Raw genomic sequence first — 23,552 nt, forward strand, 5'->3', positions numbered from 1 at the left:
CATAGCATTCACACACCGCTGGTGATCAACTCTCCCAGCCAACCACCCGGGTCGGTGGTGGCAGCCGTGCAAAGAAGTATGGCTCACGACAATCGATGTCGGGAGAGCGCACCCACTAATCTACACACTATTCCAACTACACAAATGACTGTTCTTTACCGACGCCCAAGAGAAGAGACAGAAAATAGGGAAGGGAGGACGGGGAAATTTCCCAGAGAGGCAGAACTTCCTAGATCACAAGACCCTTCTAACCTCACTACTCCTCCCCTTGCACCCATTGGCTGCCAGCATCAGCACACTCTGACTGACCCTACAAACTGTTAATACCTGCAGCATAAGAAACCTTCAGTGGTTTATGTCACCTCCAGCTTACTCAGCCATCGGTTTTTCTCTATATCAGAACAGTAATGCAGGAAGTTCTACTGTACAGCTATAATTTATTAGCAGACACCCATTGACCCATTATGATCAACAATGAATATGGATCACCCTGCAAAGAGGTTACTGCTATCACCAGAAGTGCAACACTCCAGCAAAAGGCTAGGGGCAGATGTATGAAGCAGGGATGTGGGAGAAGCTGGCCAGTAGAGAAGTGGCCCATGGCAACCAATAAGCACTGACGTAACATCTATAATTTGCATAATATATAATTATACAGAACAGAAGATTGGTTGCATGGGCAACTTATCCACTGGCTTATTTCTCCCTGCTACATACAGCCTTTAGTGACTATTTTCTTTTTATTATTTTTTTTAGTTCCTTCTCTTATTGCCCATCAGGTGGCTGAAAATGAATCCAAAAGGAGTTTATTAGTGACATGTAGAGATATGATTTTATAACTATTGGTAGCGAAGAAGAAGAAGAAATTACTTGTAATTTCAGCTGTGTAGAATATCCTTCCATGAAACGTGGCCTTCATGAGTCTAACATTGAGTGATAGGAATAAAATGAACAAGAATCTGATGGTCTTCTCTTTGGTATTCAAAATCAGGTATTTTATTTATGGATAGTGTAAAGTAAAGTATGGCAAATGCAGAAAAGGGTAGCTCGTGACAAATGGGTACATATATCAAGCATATAATGCCTTATTTAGCGTTCCATGCAAAAAGGAATTATTACTTCTCTAAAATGTACCTACGACTTGTGTAAATAGCATGATCAAAACTTAAGGCCCGCATCGCACATGATACCCTGCTAATTCACCCTGCAGCTCCCAGGCATACCCTTTTGCATACAATACATCTTATGCGATCCCATTCATGATTGCATGAGCCAATAGATAATTGTGGCAGCCACGGAGATCTGCTTGTGCGATGCAAGGCACACGGGAACGCGCCTCGCAATTGCAGAAAAAGGTCATGCAACATAAAACTTTTCAAAAGCAAAGCTTTTCTATGCTTGCTGCAAAGCACTAAGGCTGGAATGTACTAAAAAAATGCAGTAAAACCCCCATTTTCTGGGTTTTTACCACATTTTCAAATTCACTAAAGCCCCTCCTGGTGGGGCTTCACAACGCGGGGCTCTAGCTGGCGTAACTCCATAGAAGCCTTCTCTTTGTAGGATTGCTGTGTGAGGTATTTGACACGGATCCCTCCCAGCATGTCCCACTGCCACAAGCTTTTCTGTGCATGTGCAGTTGGACTTCCCCATTAGATACGAGGAAGTCCAGGCAGCGGCGGGGATCGCAAAGTTTAGCTCTGATCGGGAGAACTGCCCTTTGCATTGCTAATCATAGTCAATATGAGATGAGCATCGGACCAATGGGTGGCGGGATGAACCTCCTCAGCATAGTAATTCCCACCCAAAAGCAGATGTTATTAAGAATGGAGAAATAAGCCAGTGGAGAAATTGCCCATGGCAACCAATTTTGAAGCAACATTTATGAAGTGCAAATTACAAAATTATACAGAGCAGCTGATTGGTTGCCACGGGCAACTTCTCCAGTACCGGATAGCGCCATCTAAAGATAGTGCTATGTGTTATTCACTACATTGTCGTCAGCTCCAGACTTTCCAAGTCTGCTGTAATGTCACATCTCACTTATGTGAACTGTGTGTGCCCCACTGTATCACAGCCCGAAACAGGCTGATGCGATACAGACAGTTCAGACTGGGCCAGAGGGGGGACTTACCATCCTACCTCTATCGGGACACTTTTCAGCGCTAATTAGCAATGCAGGATACATAATTAATCGAGATTAATACATTTGCTCCAGACAGAGTACAACCCCGGGACTGCTAGTAAACCAGAGGGGAGGAGTGTGGGGTGCAACATGTCAGAGGGAGGGATCAGGAAGAGGTGACTCTTCTCGTCTCCTGTGAGCATATAAAGCCCCATACATACTAGATTGTATTTTTAATGGTATCGTGCGAACTATGAAGTGCCAACACACTAAACAATATAGTTAACGATATCATTGAGCGATGCCGTGATGACCGCGGGAGTGTGCATTGGTAGCGATATTGAGCATGAACTCTAGACGATATGAACATTATATCATTAACAATATATTGTCTAGTGTGTATGGAGTTTAACCCTTTGAGTGCCAAGTGAACTTGTGGAAAAATAGGCGTGAAAATTGCCCAAACATTTTTTTATCCATCACAATGACCTGTAATGTTTACCATATATTGGAAATATAATCTGTTTTACACAACATTTTTTTTTTATTTTATTTTAATTGATATAAACAAATGTGAGATATTCTGGTATTTTTAGAGACGTTGGCACTCAAAAGGGTTAAAAAACCATAGGTGGTATACCAAGAGGACCTTAAATTAACAAAAGTGGCCCAAAAAATGTTTTTGAAAACAAAATCAAGCTTTTTACGCTTTGATAAACTGAATCATTAGTGCGTTTTAATTCTTGTTTAACATTCCGTGTTTGATGTATGATGCAAGCAGTTTAATATTAATATTCAAAGAGGTATAACATCATAACATTTGTTGATTAATCATAAACAATATACCCGTATTAGACAAAAAAAAGAATTGGTCATGGGAGAGTGACGGCTTGTACCATGCTGTACTATCACACTGTAGGCGCTCACTATAAAGCAGAGACTGAATGCATTGGGGGAGCAGAGACCATCTGCTGTACAGTAAACAATATACAAGAGATTATGCATGTATTATATCTATAACTATAAGCACACAATGCTTTCCATGCACAACAATGATTCCTATACAGTAGGCTTGGACACAAGTGCTTTTTAATCCGTTTTTCTTCTTTTTGTTTTTAATGATCATTAGAAAAGAAAACAAGCGATATACTAGCTCCACGTGTGTTTCTGCAATCGTGGTCTTTGTTTTGCTTTTCCCCCAACTTGTTACTTTTGTCTTGTACAAGACAAGACTGCAGGAAAAGGAAGCTACAGCAGTTCATCTGTCCAGTCTCTGCTGTATATGATAACGCCAGTTCAGGGCTCAGTTATTATTTTTGTTCAGACATTTTCAAAGTGCACTAACAAACAGAGAAGGCAATTTAACGGTAATTATAGGGTAGAGAGAGGAAGAGATTGCTCTATTGGGCACATATAAGAGCCATGAATAAAAGGTAACGGAACAACATAATTACTGCATTACTTATAATTTCATTCATTAACAAACACACGCAGGACACCGTACAATGTAGACAATAGACTGCAACTGGTAACAAATCCCAAAGATGGATTTAGGAATCAGAACTAGGGTGGCCAATCCCGGGATCCGACACCAAATTTCTCAGGATGAGACTGCGCATGCCCAGTCTAAATGCCAGGCAGCGCCTGAGCATCCGCTCCCCCGTCCCGGCATGCGGCTCTGCGCAGCGCGACAGTCGGAGGTGAGGCTGTGCAGGCCTGTGTGCATCGGATCGGATCCGAAGAATGACATGACTGCCATAAGGATTTGTCAGATCCCACATGAGTGAGATCACATACGATACATTGTATATGGGGTCATTAGAGGTAAATTTACGAATGTGCAGTTTTACGAACTATGGAGGGAGGCATTGCCTAAACAAAAAGCCAGAAATCCCATTCTAGTACTTTTTTTTAGCATGCACCAGAATTGCTTCTTAATGGCCACACTTCCACTATTGGAAACCCGTACCTTAATAAAATGTACTGCAAATTGCATGAGCGCACCATTGGGGTTGCCAATAGAAATTTAGGGGGTTCTTCTAGTTCTTTCGCTCGGTTCCGCATCCTTGCGAGTGAACCAGATCCCACCTTGCGAATGTTGTACATAAACATCCCTCCGCGTGCCACCGGGACCCTCCCACACTTATGTTATGTTGCTCTGGGGGAAGTAAGCGGGCAGCTGACATCCGGTGATGCCCGCTGTCCGGATGACCGTCACAGCCGCTTATGCATGAGAACGCCCAGCGATCTCATAGGAACGCCCATGAAACACTGGGCAATCCCATATGCTAATGGAACAGCTCGACGCCCCACGCCCCCCTCAAAGATGGGTGCACGCACAATGTCAAAACATTGGCCCTGTGCGAATGCACATGGCCAAGCAAACAAACCAGAATAAGGTCCTTAGTGCATTCCAATTATGACAGACTTGCCACGTGACACAAGCACGGGAAGTCATAGCTGCAATCAGTGGCTTGTTCTGAGTTATGTCTTTGCCATTTATTATAATGTAAGAACTGCAAGCCAATAAATTATATTATACAGAATTCAAACTACAGCTGTTTTCACGTACAGTAAATCACAGCAAACCACCCGAGGAAGGGATTCACGTCAATCTACTGACTTATAGTATATGACACCAATGCTAAGAAAGCATTTTACAAATCAATAGTTTTACCGTTTTCATAATTAAACATTTATGGAGACAACAACATCAAGTCAATTATATTACTGCCACGCTTGCCGTACAGTGTTTTCTGATATACAATCGCACTATTACATCTGTGTACATCTAAGCAAGGGGTAAAACAGACAATTATGATCTCCTCGTACCAGGATGCTGACTGCAGAAGATCAGTACGAGGTCGGATTGTTTGGTTTTGTTAAATAAATATATACAGTATATGGCTGGGATTGTCTCTATACTTTTCCTTAAAGTGTTCCTATCGGTATACGGATAGCGGACAATGCCTCGGACGACACAAGCAAAAAGGTTGACAAGTTTTTTCTGGTGATTTATTTGGTTTTAAAAATTGGACTTATCTATGCTTTACCATCCGTGTGGACTCTGATTGGGAACGGTAACGTGTGAACAGCATAGCTGTAACAGTAGCCCCTCCTGCGGTCCTGTGCCATCTCTCCACTTGCTTCCTTACAGTGAATGGCTAGAACTACCCACCAATCAAACAGCTTGCTGACAGCCATTCACTGTTAGTCTGCAGTTGGGAGGCATGTAAAGAAGGCTGAACTCTGATTGGTGGATAGCTCCAGCCATCCACAAATCAGCATTCACTGTCTGGCTGCAGGAAGGGAATTCTTCCTGTCTACTCTGTTTTGTATGTGATCCACAATCATTGTGACCAGGTAGAATTCTCTACTGCCTCCCAAGAAGCTCAGGAGGCTGATGCTGCCCACAAACCAATCTGCCCCCAGATCAAAGCCCTCTAGAATTGGGTAGAGGGGGTACCTTGAGGAGCTGCCAATTGAGCCCATACGTTGAGATGGCCCGTGTCGACTTTTGCCGTCGACATTGTCTGTGAGTGTCGAGCTATACCCCACCCATCCCCATGCACGAGAGGTAAGTCGTTGCCTGTCTGTAGGAAGGATTAAGGTGAATAAGAGTCAAGGTTGGAACTCACGCGTTTTGTATATAAATAACGCAGGGGAAGAGGTCGGCACTTCATCTACTACATTGCAGCTTTATGCTTTGGTTGTATAATGAATGCATTAGATGCCAATCACTAATGTCGCTTTCCAATATCACCTTCTGATTTCCATTATTTATTCTGCGCTTGTACACAGACTTATCTTGCGCAGAGCAGACCTGGAATACATTGGTGACACTGTAATGATGTTTCAATCAGAAGTCCTGTTATTGAGTGGATTTAGTACAAGGTTATACTGCGAAGAATTAGCCGGGTTCCTTTTTACTGCCTAGTTAATCTAATAACTATTACATTATGTTCTATGGTAGATTGCAGAAGGTTTTCTGTCATTAGAGCAGATCAAAGGGTACAAAATCCCGGCCACCCTCCGTGTACATCTAACAGAGCACACACACGGCTCTATCAGGTGGAATTATATGAGATAAAATATGCTGCATTGCCTCCCTAGAGTTTCCAAAAATCCACCATAACACTCCAGTGTTTTACCCTTTCAGTGCCATGTTGTCAAAATCGGTGGTAAAATTGCCAATCAAACATTTTTATCCATTGTAATGACCTGTAATGTGTACCGTATACATATATAGGAAATATAATCTTTTTTTAGTGTTCATTCTAGCACCCGCCATCTGTGAAAACCCATGCAGTTCCTGTTCCCTGCCTGGGGTGTCGCTGTCTGCTGTGATGTTTCTAGCTCAGGTCTGGTTTGCATATCAGTGCTGATATACAGACCACACTGTGCTAGAGGCACTACAGCAGACAGCGACACCCCAGGCAGGGAAGAGGAACTGCATGGGTTTTCAAAGACGGCAGGTGCTAGAATGAACAGTATTTTTTTTTTTTTACACAACATTTTTTCTTTGAATTTATATAACAAATGTGAGCGACGCCTGCATTTTTCTTAGAGGATATTTTGAACATCTCTCACAGAGATGTTGGCACTCAAAGGGTTAAGATTATCCATGATTGAGCACAGGTGATCAGGTGTTTAATTAGTACCTGGATTCAAGCATGGATGTCCATAAAACCTGGCAACGTTTGGGAAACTTGTTTCCATATCTATATATGCCAGCAAAGATACATTACTACATTGTTGTTGGTTTTTTGTATATAAAACTCTACAGTTATGAAAATACTTCCCTACATTCGCATGCAAGAAATCTGTTATACTGTGTGGTTCAGCGAAGTGTGATTACCGACCCAACAATAACCGACTGCCAGGAGCAGCACAACACAGATAAAGAAACCTTTGCTGCTGACACTGATAATGCATTCAGCAATAGCTGCACACATGCATATCAGTGTAATGTACAATACATAGCGGAGATGTCATAGTGTTACTCGCTGTGGGGGAACACCTCACCTATAACAAACAAGCACCCAAACAGATACCACAATGAGCCCTGAGGGTTGGGATCGTTTAGTCGACCATAACTAGGTCGACAAGGATTGGGTTGACACCACTAGGTCGACCTGCAGCAAGGTCGACCTGGGTCTAGGTCATGGTTGCCGACTTTCTGGCTGCTCTCTCCGGGAGAGAGCAGACAGCTGAGTATGGCAGGGGGGAGGGGCCAAAGCGGCTGAGCCACACCTGTGATGAGCAGTTTAGAGGTGTGGCTAGATTGATCACATCATTTTAGCCACGCCCCTGCCGTGCAATGCTGGTATTTTATGCATTGCACTGCGGGGAGCGGCGTTTAAGTGACGCGATCGGGTCATTTGACCCACAGAACCCCCCACGGACCCCCCTCTCCGCTGGAGATGCAGGACAATGGGGGAGGGTTGCCGTCCTTTCCGGGGGGGCAGGACCCTCCTAGACATTCCGGGAGGGTAGGCAACCCTGGTCTAGGTCGACACGTGTCTAGGGCGACATGGGGTTTTTCACACACATACAAAAGGTGCCATCGCACAGAGGGTAGCACCATTGTTGCCCCATGGCCCTTACTTATGGCTAGAAGTGATGCTGCAGTGCCAGCCAGAGCATCATTTGGACACTCCAGGTACGCATCATGCAGGATTCAGTATTGAATCCCGGCGTTCAGAATCCCGACAGCCGAAATGCCGACAAGGGGGGGGGGGGGGGGACGTGGATCACCCCCCCTTGCGGGCTCGCTGCGCTCGCCACGCAGCGGGCCCGGTGCCTCGCTACGCTCGGCACACTAATTTATTCTCCCTCCAGGGGTGTCGTGGACACCCACGGAGGGAGAATGTGTCGGCATTTCGGCGGTCGGGATTCCGGCGTCGGGATTCTGAACGCCGGGATCCCGACCGCCGGGATTGTAACTGCATCCCATCATGCAGTCTGTGCATTTGGTGGCAGCACAGAGCACACTGATGATACACAAATGGAGACTGAAAGCACTGAAAGCACTTATGCATTAATCTGACCACGATAGATCATTTATGTTTCTTGAGAACCAACTCAGAATGAAATTGACAAATCAACATTTATACAGACGCATCAAATGAGCATATTGGATCCCATGATACACAACGATATTATGCTTGATATCTATAGACAAATACCCTTAATGAACAAGTGAACAACCACTTGTTACTTTGCACTGAAGGAACTGTAGTGTGCTGAGAACACAGAAATCTCCCCTGGCAACAGGAGAAGTAGAACTAGGGTTCAGCACACTCTACTACCAAGGCAATTATTCTTGGGGATCATTTCCTGTGTACCAGCGGCTGTATGTAAATGGAGAGAACAGTGCATTTGTTTCTGTGATGTTGCTGATTTCAATAACATTAATGATACAAAAACATGTTTTAATTTAACATGTAACAAACAAAGAATACACATTTTACATCTACCAAATCCCCCCCCCCCCTAAAAAAAAAAAAACCTTCCCAGACCTACATACACTAGTAGACCAACATTTATCCAACTAGTTGTTTGGACTGAAAATCTGTTACTGTACAGTGTGGGAGCAAATGCTAAAATCAGCAATTTGCTCATAAACTCAGGAAAATGGACAAAAATTAATTGTTTCAATCAACTACAGTACCGTGCCTGAGCGCCGACACAACCACAGTACCGTGCCTGAGCGCCGACACAACCACAGTACCGTGCCTGAGCGCCGACACAACCACAGTACCGTGCCTGAGCGCCGACACAACCACAGTACCGTGCCTGAGCGCCGACACAACCACAGTACCGTGCCTGAGCGCCGACACAACCACAGTACCGTGCCTGAGCGCCGACACAACCACAGTACCGTGCCTGAGCGCCGACACAACCACAGTACCGTGCCTGAGCGCCGACACAACCACAGTACCGTGCCTGAGCGCCGACACAACTACAGTACCGTGCCTGAGCGCCGACACAACCACAGTACCGTGCCTGAGCGCCGACACAACCACAGTACCGTGTCAGAGCAACCAGATTTTGGGATCAAATTACATTTGCTTCCATCCAGTACCAGATTTTTATTTATTTATCGACGGGGTTGGAAGGCTGACAGTCAAAAGCTCAATGCTTGTCCACCTATTATGGTTATGGTTACACCTAATGAGCCACACTTAACCAAAGCACTATGAACCCTTTACCTTACAGCTTCTCTGGTTTTTACAGATCATTTATACACAATTGTATTCATTAGTGACTGAGTCATTGCAAAAGATCCACAAGTGCTGCCCAGGATTCACATATGGCTCTGAGAAGACATCTGGTAAGAATGCGATGTTGGCAGGAGCAGGGTTACCAGATCAGCCATGTAACTCTCCACACATGTCACACAGCAATGAGGTTGCATGTTGCATGCATCTAGCCTAATTGCTGTGCAGCCATGTAGTCCCAGAGATTCATGGAGTAGAAGGTTTCCAGCCACTGAGGACATACTGGCATTACAACCTGCTATGTCAGACACAAACACAACTACTCCACATTTCTATTCTATGTAAAGTTACCAGAACACAGCAAAGCAGGTTAACTGACAAAGCACAATGGTGTAAACAAATGGGTCCACACATCAAAATAGTGAAGCGTGTAACACACACACACACACACACACACTTTCTATATATTTATTTACATAAACCTAAAGGTAGCAACTGTACCTCAGGATGCACCTCACAACATTAGCCTCCTCCATTACAGGACAATAATAGTAAGGCCCAATTTCTCCAACGTAAAGGAACCTGCTTCCCAGTACTAGTCTGCCATTACATTTCCAAACTTCAGCTGACTACTATGGCCAAGGCCTGTCACAGGTGCCCTTATAGTAACACCACACATTGGTGTGATTTGTGCTTATGTTCTTACCTTCACTGCAAATGCGCTTTTTAACTCTCAGCAAACCATTGCACATAGTATATTGGACCATGGTTTTCTGTAAATGGAAGCATGTAGGTCCACCACCAGCATTTTCCACCAATCACCATGTGGGCAGCTGCTGACCTCACGGGGAGGAAGTAGTGTTTGTTAAAGTGGCAGTGATACAGACTTGTTACTCTTTGTTCATGCAGGAAATAACCATCTGGCAGGGATACATTCCATTCAGGTTGGATTTGCTTTGTAAAAATATAACAGGATTTAGATATCGTAGTAAGCAGTTAAGCCCTGTACACATGCATTGATTTTTCCCAATTTTCGATTAGATTTTGCTTATAGAAGCAAAATCGAATCCTAAACGAAATCGAATGGTTTTTGTGTCACATTCGATTCGATGCGCGCTCCCGTTTTCACAAAAATAAACTGAAAAATCTACTGTGCAGCCAAGGAAATATCAAATTCGATCTAGTAAATCGAATGTGTACAATGTACCATGAATGTTTATCGAATTCGATATCTAATGCAAAAGTACAGATCTAATGCCAAATCGAATGGAATGATCCAATGCCAGATCTAATAGAAAATCAAATCTTAAGCCCAGTACACACACATTCGATTTGGCATTAGATCAGGGTTGCCTACCCTCTCGGATTGGCTGGGAGGATCCCGAAAATCGGGTCCCCCTCCCGGCCCCCCGGAAAGGTGGGCAATCCTCCCGGATTCTCCCTCACTCTCCGCAATCTGCCTGGCCGCCTCCTTGAATTATGGCGATTTGTGTAATTTTGTGGGGAGGGGGCGGGGCAAAATATGAAAATCGTGCCATGTAGTCCCGTCCCCGCCTCGATTTTTTCCGTGCTGGGGGCGGGGCTTGATGACATCTACATCAGGCCCCGCCCCCAGAAGTGATGCTGTCAGTCTTCTCACCGGGCTTCTCCCGGAGAGGAGAGTTCAAAAGTAGGCAAGTATGCATTAGATCTGTACTTTTGCATTAGATATCAGATTCAATATCAAATTCGATATCCATTCATGGTACATTGTACACATTCGATTTACTAGATCGCTTTCTTACATTTAAATTAATATTATAATTAAATATTTGATATGTTGTTTTTTTATATACACTTTGCAAAATAGACACATATGATATGAAAATGGAACATCCAAAAGGCTTTGGTACCCCAGGGCCAGTCTGTCTCACTGACCACCACTAATGCCACCATCTCTGACCATCACTATATACTCTGCTGTATAACATCACAGTCATTGATGCAGTAAGCGTGTCATAATGAGGACTGTAGTAAACTAAGATTAACCTAGACAGTGCAATGTGTGATGTGCCTGGGGGCATCTGCTCGGCAGCAAAGTGTCCTTGAAAATCATGTTTACAATTTTGCCAACTATATATATGTTAATAGTATCTGAATCATGAGAAACTCTTGTATTTCTTTGCAGGCGCTGTACAGTATATTTTGGATATGCTTACCTCCCAACATGACCCATTCCAGTAGGGACAAGGTGATCTGTTCCTGGACTTCCATGCCAGTGGCAGTTGCAGGGCTGCAGCACAGTCCAAAATTCAGATAGGGGGCCCCCACCGACTGCGACCCCAGACACCACAGTCCCGGACTCACTGTCAGGTGTAGCTCCCCTATTTGAATTTTGGACAGTGGTGCAGTCCCACCTCTGCAACTGCCACTAGCAAGGAAGTACAGGAGCAGAGCATTGTGTCCCTCCTGGAATGGGTCATATTTCCATTCATACTCTGTATATTTATATTATATCCACATTTTAAAATAATTTCAGAAAAGGTTCTTGATCATTATTAATAATTTTTTTTTAGGAACTGGCTATTAATCTCCCTGAGTACCGAATGGATGATTAACCTTTCATTGTCATTGAGATTATAATTTTCCTCCTTATTCCATTAATTTAATTTAAAGCACTGTGGTGAGTGGTTCTCTGCGTACAGCTGAGTGGCAACTAATAACATTAGTCTGTAAGGAACTCATTATTTTACTCTGCATATTATGTATAATGCACAACCCGTCTCTGCATTCAGAACCCTCAGTACTTCAACTTAAGTGCAACATTTCTCCTGGGTCAAGCTGCTCTTTGCTCCTATGAATGAACAATAAGGCACAAGGTTTCTCAGTTACAAATGCTCATAAGGGGTCTGAGTGGCACGCACACCGCAATAGTGGGCAGCCGATGTTATGTGTACATATTGTTCAGTGATGTCATCGGGGCCCACTGAACATGCCGGTCATTTAAGTATACAGCCAAATTACACTGCAAGTTCAGTAGACATCAATCATCATTAACCACGCACAGGAGCGCACATCGTTAATGATACTGAGTGCACACACAAGACGATATAGTGAACGCAATCACTCAGAAAGCCGTTCCTGTGACTTTGGGTGAGATGTACTTAGCCTTGAAAAGTGATAAACATCCAACCAATCAGCTCCTATCTGTCATTTTTGAAACTTAGGGTGACATTTAAAAGGATGGGAGTTTTATTCACTTTTCAAAATCGCCCATTATTTAGCTTTTTTCATATTTTTGTAGCATATTAAATGAGCTGCATGTTCCGGGCAAAAAGTGTGATAATGGGAGATTTTTAGTCATGAAAATGTGCGAATTTGAGGAAATGTGCGAATCAGTGTTTTAAAAAAAGGAAAAATTAAATGGCGTAAGGTCCCCCCTTCTGAGCATATCCAGCTCCGGGCTCATTGAGCCGGGCCTGGTTCCAAAAATACAGGGGACAAAAAGCGTAGGGGGCCCCCGTACTTCTGAAACCAGCCCGGACTCTTGGACCGGTCCTGGTTTAAAAAATACGGGGGACAAAAAATCTGGGGTTCCCCCGTATTTTGAAACCAGCAACAGGCTCCAACAGCCCGCGGTGTCATGCCACAGCTGGGGGGCACTTTTTACATAAGGTCCCCAGGCCGAAACATGAGCACCGTGGCTGGTCATCCTTGGACGGGGTACCTGTAGGAGTGGGGACCCCCCAATAAAGGGGTCCCCCCCAGGTTTCACTCGTCCAGGGCTGAAGCCCGGGGCTGTCACCAAAGTCCCTGGCCATTGGACGCCGGCCTGATAGGGTGAAAATAATCATACATCACATTGTTTTATACAGGTGAACTACAAGTGCCAGCAGGCCTCCCCTGCATGCTGGGACTTGGCCACAAGTCCCGGCATGCGGGGCATTAATGGGCCTGCTGGAACTTGTAGTCCACCTGTAAAAAAAATTTTAAAACAAAACACACACACAGAAAAGTAGAATTTTATTACACACATACACACACCTCAGTGGCGTAGCTATAGCTCCGCAGCACCTGCGGTGGCAGGGGGGGGGGGGCGCAGAGAACATGTGGGCGCCGGGGGTCTGCGGGGCTATAGTTACCCGCTGCTGTCTTCCCTGCTGTCATGGTCCAGTCTCTCCGTCTCCCGGCGCCGGCTCCTGCTGCTATGATTAAAACTGACACTTAGAAAATGGCTGCCCCCATACTGCAGACAGTTTTCTGCAGTATGGGGGCAGCCATTTTCTAAGAGTCAGTTTTCATTATAGCAGCAGGAGCCGGCGACGGGACTGTGACCGTAGATTCCCCCGGGCAGGTACGGGCATGGGGGGGGCGAGCGGAGGGGGAGGGCAAGGGGAGGGGGGGCACCAAAAATTGGCAGCGGGGGGTGCATATTAGGTAGTTACGCCACTGACACACCTCACTTTTACACCAACATACTTAGCGACCCAGGGTCCAGCGCTGACTCTTACCTCCAGAGCCAGCTCACCCCACACTGACAGCAGGGTGAGCCGGCTTCCTCCGGCGCCTGAGGTAAGGGCAGAGATGTAATCATATTGCGCTAGTAGCACCTGAGGCAAATGGCAGAAAAGTGCAGAAAATAAAGTAAAAAATAAATCTTCTTTATTTCACTTTTTTAGTTTTACTAACTGTAGTTCAAAATATCTTTTGCATTTGTTCAACTCATAATGCTATAATAATAGACATTTGTGTAATGCATCAGAATGGAAGTGACAACAGGAACACATAACTACCCTCTGTGTTTGTTTCCAAATCAATAGACACATTATGTTGGGAAAGGTGTGTATGTCTATATATAGCGAAGGAAGGCGCTTTCTGTCATTCCCCAAAGACAACGCTTGATTTGAGCAGCCTGCATTTGCCTTGGCACTGCCTATGCCGTCATGGCAACATTCCTAGTTATGTACATTAATGTACCGTATCTACGACTTTATACCCAGAGAAAATAAAAGGGAATTTATATCAATAGTGGAGCCCAGCCAAGGGCATTCAGTAATACAGTGGTTCCCAAACCTTTTTGAATCACGGCACCCTAGAGCATCAAAATATTTTCAAGGCACCCCTAGGCCAAATGCTTCTTATCGAGAAATTCCGAAAACAAATATTAAATTAAGTGCAGTGTGTTTATGGGCGGGATGTATTAATATACATCGCCGCCCCTTGCCGCCCAGCCACCGCGATGCTACCGCATATGTACTAACGTATGCGGCTAGCATCGGGGTGCGGTGACGGAAACCCCCGCGATACCTGTAATATGGTGTGCGGGGGTCTCCGTCACACCCCTGGCGGCTGTCAGTGTCCCTCCCCCCTGCAGCCGGATGTTCTCCCGGCTGTGAAACCTGCTGGGGGAGGAGGAGATTGATGGAGGATGGAAGGGGGGTCTCACGGACAGCAGGCAGCGGGCGGCGATAGAAGCCCATAGGCTTCTATAGGGTATCGCCACCCAGAGGTGGCGATACCCTGCCCGGCGGAGACAGGGCAGACGGATAATGGTACATAGGAAAATGCGGTAAAACCCCCCGTTTTACCGCATTTTCCCTTTAGTACATCCCGCCCTTGATGTCAACGTTATCTGGTGAGGGGCAGGATTGTTTGTCCACTTATATTATGATTGGCAGCCAGCAGCACTGGTTTAGCATGGTACATTGACCATAAATAACATGAATTTATCTTGGTCCACCAACCCAAGGCACCCCTGCAAGTGTCCTGAGGCACCCCAGGGGGCCTAGGCACACAGGGCCTTATTCTAGTTTACTCTTTCTGACAAAATCCTTCTTAGATGGACAAAACCATGTGCACTGCAGGGGGGGCAGATGTAAAATGTGCAGAGAGAATTAGATTTGGATGAGTTATTTTGTTTCTGTGCAGGGAAAATACTGACTGCTTTATTTTTACACTGCAATATAGATCTCACTTTGAAGTAAAGCCCCACCCAAGTCTAACTCTCTCTGCACATGTTACATATGCCCCCCCCCCCCCCTGCAGTGCACATGGTTTTGTCCATTTGAGAAGGAATTTGCCTTTGCGAGTGAACCAGAATAAGGGCCTAAATCCTTTGGACAGTAGCAGATAGTGGTGGAGAGTTGCTTTGTATCATATATTATTGCGGGAGGTCACCGTAATGTCAGTGCACATCTGTGCTGAAATAATTTTCTGAGTGCAACTTGCCAACGCTAGCAGGTGTTAATAATATAATACATATTATATAAGCATAGAACTTTCCTTTGATTGTTTAGGACTGATACAACGTGCAGTGTTTCTTCCTAGAAGGCACTAAGCAAGGCTAGCCTATAGTGGGTTTTAGCCGCTAAGCCACCAATCTCGCTGATTTCAAATTAATCCCCAGCTCATGTATATTTAGAAAATCCTTTTATTTCATAAAATATATCATTATTTGCTAAAGATCCCTAGATGATGATGGGTGTAGATCAAAAGGCTTCTAGCTTCTGCCCCAGCGGTATGTACACTGACAGGCATGTCTTTACTCACTACTAGTGATCGAATGGACAGTTATCCAGTTTCCTTGAAAAGATAGATGCTAAATCCCGCTCAATGTATTATTACTCTTTCCATAGGTAAAGCTGATGGATATTTAAATCACAATTCATTATCAGGATTGAATGAGTTATGTTACTTCCTGTTTCTATAGCCATGTGACGCTGTGTCATATATCACCTGATTTCTCCGCCCAATCTGCATAGTGGGGGCTTTAAGTGCTGGCTTACTGATATACAGTAGCAGGCGGTTGTGTGTGTGAGCACCACAGCGCAGGGCAGCCGAGAGGAATGCCGGCCCCTGGTAAAATGTTGGGGGCATGGCCTAATTGCGGTAGGCATGGCCACCTTTTGCATACCTCCCAACTGTCACGATTCCGTCGGGACAGTCCCGATTTTCGGGTCCTGTCCCGACGTCCCACCCGCGGCAGGCATTGTCCCGCTGCGGGGGGTGGCAGTTGGGAGACCCCCCAATGTAGTAGAAAAGACGCTGTGCGCATGCGCACAGCGTCTATTCTCGTATGAAAATTAGGTCGCGGCTAATTAGCATAAGCCGCGCCCTCATTTGCATACGCCACGCCCCCTTTTCGGACGCTGTCGGATAGTGTCCCTATTTCTTAACATGAAAAGTTGGGAGGTATGCCTTTTGTGATAAGGCCACTCCCCCAAAATGTTTAAGGTGGGTGAAAAACAAACTCTAAAATCGCTGTCAATGAGACGCTCATGCTGAGCCTGCTGTCAGTACAGCACATGCTGTCGATGTGTGCTGCTGCTGCTCAGGAGGGATGGAGGGGAAAGGTATGGGGAAGACGGACTGGGATACGGTCATTGGGTCTACAGCTGTTGGTCGACAGTCATTAGGTCGACACCGTTAGATCGACATGGGTTTAGGTCGACAGGTCATTAGGTCGACACAAGCATTAGGTCGGTAGTGTCTAGGTCAAGAGTCAAAAGGTCGACATCTGGTTTTTCACTGTTTTTCGAGCCGACATGTGCCGACAGGCGGTATTTCATGCCCTTCCATCCACTAGGGCGTGGTGGGAGAATAAAATAGCATGAAGCATGGCGAGCGAATCGAGGGAATGCGGTCCACTGAAAACTGTGTCGACATTCGGGTAAAAAAAAAAACGTCGACCTTTTGACTGTCGACCTAGACAATGACGACCTAATGCTTGTGTCGACCTATTGCTCTGTTGACCTAAACCCATTTCGACCTAATGACTGTCGACTAACTTGCTGTAGACCCAACGATCCCAATGCATCGGGCCAGGGACCCCGCCGGGCACCTCCAGCAAGCCCAGGTAATTAGTACATGCCCCAACACCCCCCCCCCCCCTCGGCGGCCCTGCCACAGCATCATGTCCAATCAACTGTGTTATATCAGTCATCCTTCCCCCTCCTCTGCTGTCATGAATGTTGAAGCACTGAAGGCAATTAGCAGATTAATACAAACATCTTATTAATTGCATTTCCTGTCTGTGAAGTGGCCATCCTTGAGTAGACGGTGCACAGTGCATTCATTTTGTGTAGTGTCATAAAGAATGATATTTGTCAGACTGCTCATTGGTGTCTTGTGGCCAGTACTGATTGTGTCACATTAGTAATCCGTCCTGTGCTGTGTTGCACGGTACTTCATTTATATAGCTCCATTACTGTGTATGTGATAGCCGCTGGGCCTGCATAACTGGCACACATGTTGAGGCAATTACAGATAATTCATAGACTCATTTACATATCTTTTAATTACTGTCGTTCATTTCCAGTTTAATGTCTTTTCAACGGCCAGTTTAAAGCAGTATGTGACCCTGGTGCCACTTTATGTAATCTGACATAGATGACACTTGTCAGAAACCTACCATTTACCAATATGTGACTACCATTGACTGTATTCTGCCCTGGTCTGCCACATGACGGTGATGTAGGGTTACCACCTAGTCCCTTTAATTCCGGACACATGTTAATTACACAGGTTCTGTGGCAGTTTAAAATCAGGTGAAGTGGAGTCTTGAAGTCAGCCAGCCACAGAACCTGTGTAATTAATATGTGTCCGGAATTAAAGGGACTAGGTGGTAACCCTACGGTGATGGGTACTGTGTATGTTATCAGTAGGCACGGTATTTCCATGGCTGTACACAGAATAAATACAATACACTTGTATATTCATAGAATGTTGAATTACAGGATCATTTAGGCATTACAGTCAGGGCTATTTTTCTGCAGGCTCCAGCAGGAACTGTGGCCCTTATTCTAGTTCACTCTTTCTGACAAAATATTTCTTAGATGGACAAAACCATGTGCACTGCAGGTGAGGCAGGTGTTGCTTGTGCAGATATAATTAGATTTGGGTGGGGTTTTACACCTGCCTCACCTGCAGTGCACATGGTTTTGTCCATCTAAAGCAGCCCATACACGCTGCGATGCCGGGCTGTGCGTTCTGTGCTTTCGCGCTGTACATTCAGCCAATCAGCGTGCGCCGTGCGGCCAGTGTTTCCAAAACAGAAGCGCTTCCGCATAGCCCGGCGGATAGCGCTCGTTATTTCTTATTGACTGCAGGGACCCCCCGCTGCCGCCGCCGCCGCCAGCTTTTACGCACATATACGCCGCAGGACAGGTACCCGGGTGGCAAGGGGGGGGGGGGCTAAATACCGCCCTCCAGTGGCCGGCGCCCTAGGCAAATGCCTAGATTTGCCTAGTGGTGGCGCCGGCCCTGAGGGGAGGTAACTATGATGTAACAGTGTAATGTGGGCTAGGTGAAATGAGGGAGATTGCTAGACTAATGAGGGAGAGAGGGAGATTGCAGCTATTTCAGGGAGTCTCCTGCAGAATGCAGGAGGGGAGGTAACTATGATGTAACAGTGTAATGTTGGCTAGGTGACATGAGGGAGATTGCTAGACTAAAGAGGGAGAGAGGGAGATTGCAGCTATTTCAGGGAGTCTCCTGTAGAATGCAGGAGGGGAGGTAATTATGATGTACAGTATCAGTGTAATGTGGGCTAGGTGACATGAGGGAGATTGCTAGACTAATGAGGGACAGATGGAGATTGCTGCTATGTCAGGGAGTTCCTGCAGTATGCCGGAGGGTAGGCAACTATGGCATGCATAGTACTAAAACCAATGGCCAACTGCCTCCGAAACTCTATTGCCTGCACCTCTGAATCAGGCGCTGTCAGGCTGCAAAATAAAAAAAATCCCGCGCAATGTAGGTGTCTACTGATTTATCTAATGCAAAGATTTTCTAGGCAAAACATCATGTATAATTAAAAAGTGAAGTATACTAATAATTTAATGTTTAGCTAGTGTCTAACGCCTTGATTTGGATTGAATGTATTGATCAGTAACCGTGTTGGCCAATTATCCCTGCACAGACATTGTGAGACATCAATAAAACATGCTACAATCAATGTATTCTTCTAATCCCGCTGTGATTAGCATGGAAGAGCCATTATTATTTTATCCAAATCAAAGTCATTCCTGAGACAGAATAAGCGCACGATATGCCTCTAGTTATGGATCGTTAGATATATAAACACAAAACAAGGAAATTGCAATGCGCTCACCTATGTGTGTCCAGGAAAAGTCTTATTTCCAAACTGCAATTAACTACTGAAAATCAATCGGTACTTGTTTCCTAGCACGGCCACACCGATTTACATCGGGGTGGTCGTGTCGGAAAAATCGGGTCGATCGCATCGCATGCGATTTGGTCGCATGCGATGCGATCGACGCGACCGACCGATTTTGGACCCGATTTTTTTTTTTGAATGAAATGTAAATCGGGTCCCTGGGACCTGATTTTACATTGGATTCAATGTAAAATATTCCCAACCCCCCCAAATTTAACGGCGTACACCCCACCCCACGATAGACGCCAACCCGAAGCGTGGCGAGCGCAGCGAGCCCGCGAGGGGCGGCGGTGCGCGTCCTCCGACCTTTTCATTCCCCTACTATCCACGTCGGCGTGGAGTTGAGAATAGAATAGTGTGGCGAGCGCAGTGAGCCACCGAGCCCGAAGCGAGGCGAGCGCAGCGAGCCCCACGAGGGGACGCGTATACCTGTGAAGTTATACGCGTCCCCTCGCGGGGCTCGCTGCGCTCGCCACGCTTCGGGCTCGGTGGCTCGGTGGCTCGCTGCGCTCGCCACACTATTCTATTCTCAACTCCACGCCGACGTGGATAGTAGGGGAATGAAAAGGTCGGAGGACGCGCTCGCCACGCTTCGGGTTGGCGTCTATCGTGGGGTGACGACGGGGACATCTATAATGTGAAATGGGTCATATTGGCCCATTTCACATTTTTCACATTTTTTCACTATTTCAATGTTAAAAAATATTTTAACATTGAAGCCTATGGAAAAATCGGGGGCATCGCGTCGGGACCATTGTTAATGGTCCCGACCGACGCGATGCCCCCGATATTTTACCTTTCCCGACACGATTTCAATGTTAAAATATTTTTTAACATTGAAGCCTATGGGGAAATCGGGGGCATCGCGTCGGTCGCGTCGGGACCATTGTTAACGGTCCCGACCGACGCGATGCCCCCGATATTTTGTCCTAGCCGGCCAAATGGACCTGATTTCAAAGGAAATCGGGTCCATCGTATGGATCGTGTACCTTAACTTAAAGGTACACGATCCATACGATTGTGGCCGTGCTAGGAAACAAGTACCAATCAATCAATAAAAAGTGAGAGACCAAAAAAGAGGAAATTGCGATCTATTGTTCTTGTAACAGATAACAATATAAGATGCTAAATATATTCAGTGCACAGTATAAATCATGGCAGATTGCAATGGGGTGTATTCAGTGCTTTTTGAGAGCTGTGACAGCTCGCAGGGTCAGTATTCCACTGACCCCCTGCACACGCCGTTTCCCCCTTGCTCGGTTTTTGTAGCGAGGGGGAAACGCCGTGCACGGCCGCTAAAACAGCGAGGCTCATGGTTAAGTGCAGTGGGCTCCCTGCATTAGCTGTGAGCCTCGCTGTTTGGGGAAATCCTCGCTGTCCCCTGACGGGGAGGATTTTCCCAGTGCGTTGAATAGCGTGAGCGGTCGGCGTGGGGGATCCCTTGTTTTTTGCGATCCCCGCTGTTTAACCCCCTTGTCTGTCGCATTGAATACACCCCTTTGTGTTTTAATATACACCATACACAAAGCAGGCTAAATATACAGGACCCCATTTACCAACAATGCATAATGACGTTAGCAATCATTAAAGGGGTAGGTCCTTCTTTGAGTATTTAACAGACAGCGGTAAACTAACATTGAAGCTGTTTGCCGCTGTAAAGTTTACGCCACCTCTAGATGGCGACGGCGAGAGGGCCTCCATTCCTGGCAACAGGAGCCCAGTACAACATTTCTGGACCCCTAAAGCAGAAATGTAGTTCTGTTTTTTTTTTTTACTCCATTTGCAGATGTACTGAAGCCCCGATGCTGGGACTCCGATGTGGACGGTAATTGCAGCTATAGCTTCATAATGCATCGCGCCTTGTTCCATTTCTCCCAGCATGCCCCACGTTGACGATTTCTTCTGCACATGTGCAGTTGGACTCCCAGGTCACCTGGAAGTCCAGGGAACAAAGTGCATAACAAAGGACAACTCTTAACAGGAAAGCTGTCCATTGTCATACTAATCACATATTTTAATAAATCAATCAGTCACGATGTACACCGTTAGTACATCCTGCCTTCTATCCATTAGTAAAAAAATGTTTTATTCAGAATACAGTTCCTGATTCATGTTCTGGGATCCAAGGAGAGTAGACAAGTATTAGGTAGCAACAGGGGGGAACGTTTTAATCTCTTTATTCTCGTAAATATTAATATTTTCAACCAAATAATCTTCTTGCAAAAATGCACTGTATACTAACAAATATAAAAGTAGAAATGGTTCAAAACCAATAACACACATATCTATTTATTTATTACCAGTTATTTATATAGCGCACACATATTCTGCAGCGCTTTACAGAGAAGACTTGAACATTCACATCAGTCCCTGCCCCAGTGGAGCTTTCAATCTATATTCCCTGCCACATGTACACGCACACACAGACATTCTAGGATTTTTTGGTTTGTTGGGAGATAATTAACCTACCAGTATATTTTTGTAATGTGGGAGGAAATCAGAGTACCCGGAGCAAACCCACTCAACTACGGGGAGAATATTCAAACTCTGCACATTTAGGGCCATGATGGGAACACCATATAGCAACACGGTATCCCAGTGGTTCACAAACTACACAACCCAACCCAGGGTAACAGAACAAACCGTTTGGGAACCACTGATATAACCATTATACGGTACTTGTTTCCTATCTGGGCGCCCAGGTTTTCTACGTACGGCACCGTAATGAAATCGGATCGCATCGCATCGTACACATACACGATATTGAATGATGCGATGCGATGCGATCCGATTCGATTTCCCATAGGAAACAATGTGAAATGGCTCAATTTAGCCAAATTCTCATAGGAACAATAGTAAATGGGCCAAAAACACCCCTGAACATTGAAATGTCTCCCCAAAAGTAGTTGACGCCACCCCGCCATCAACGTGAACCCAAAGCGTGGCGAGCGCAGCGAGCCCGCGAGGGGCAGCGGTACGCGTCCTCCGACCTTTTCATGCCCTACTATCCACTAGGGCGTGGAGTGAGAATCGAATAGTGTGGCGAGCGCAGCGAGCCACCGAGCCCGAAGCGTGGCGAGCGCAGCGAGCCCCGCGAGGGGACGCGGATACCTTCACAGTTATACGCGTCCCCTCGCGGGCTTCCCAGGTGTCCATGGCGACGCGGACACCCGGGAAGCCCGCGAAGGGACGCGTTTACCTGTGAAGGTATCCGCGTCCCCTCGCGGGGCTCGCTGCGCTCGCCACGCTTCGGGCTCGGTGGCTCGCTGCGCTCGCCACACTATTCTATTCTCACTCCACGCCGACGTGGATAGTAGGGCATGAAAAGGTCGGAGGACGCGTACCGCCGCCCCTCGCGGGCTCGCTGCGCTCGCCACGCTTCGGGTTCACGTTCATGGCGGGGTGGCGTCAACTACTTTTGGGGGGACATTTCAATGTTCAGGGGTGTTTTTGGCCCATTTACTATTGTTCCAATGATAATTTGGCTAAATTGAGCCATTTAACATTGTTTCCTATGGGAAATCGAATCGGATCGCATCGCATCGCATCGCATCGCATCGTTCAATATCGTGTATGTGTACGATGCGATGCGATCCGATTTCTCTACGGAGAATAGCATGGTGCGCAATTAACTTAGCGGGCGCCCAGATAGGAAACAAGTACCCATTATACTGTATCTTAAACCTAGTGTATTCACTATAGACCAGATAACTAATATGCCATGAGTAATTACTTATTACAATGTGTTACAGTACGGAAAGTAACCGGTAACGTTAAATTCTACTATATATCCTGTACATTTGAGTCATGGCGATAACATACAGTATGTACTATGCACCAGATATAGAAATTGGTTTTAGATCAAACATAAACATTATTTACTGTCAGGCGCTGGAAAGTGACAGTTTACAACACTACAGATTACATGAGGTATTTGAGAAAGTAAAAAATAAAGATTGGTTTGGCAGGATTAATACAGTAAAAATGAATATACTTCCTAAAGTGCTATACCTTCTCCAGACCCTACCGATTTCAATTCCTACCTCATACT

The 23,552-nt window shown here is 45.7% G+C and overlaps 1 protein-coding gene across 5 annotated transcripts in view; it reads right to left on the reverse strand.

Moving 5' to 3' along the window:
* PLCH2 (phospholipase C eta 2) overlaps positions 1 to 23,552 on the reverse strand; it is a 595,308-nt gene that overhangs the window by 235,182 nt on the left and 336,574 nt on the right. The window contains exon 1 of one of the 5 annotated variants that reach the window (XM_083163313.1): positions 10,052 to 10,127. The exons of the other annotated variants lie outside the window; for them this stretch is intronic. Coding sequence (XP_083019439.1) covers positions 10,052 to 10,112 — 61 coding nt within the window. The 5' untranslated portion in view covers positions 10,113 to 10,127. Of the gene's footprint in view, positions 1 to 10,051; positions 10,128 to 23,552 lie in introns of those variants that run through there. 5 annotated transcript variants of the gene reach the window in all.

Source organism: Crinia signifera, chromosome 19 (genome assembly GCF_055691185.1).
Source record: "Crinia signifera chromosome 19, ASM5569118v1, whole genome shotgun sequence".
Classification (NCBI taxonomy): Eukaryota; Metazoa; Chordata; class Amphibia; order Anura; family Myobatrachidae; genus Crinia; species Crinia signifera.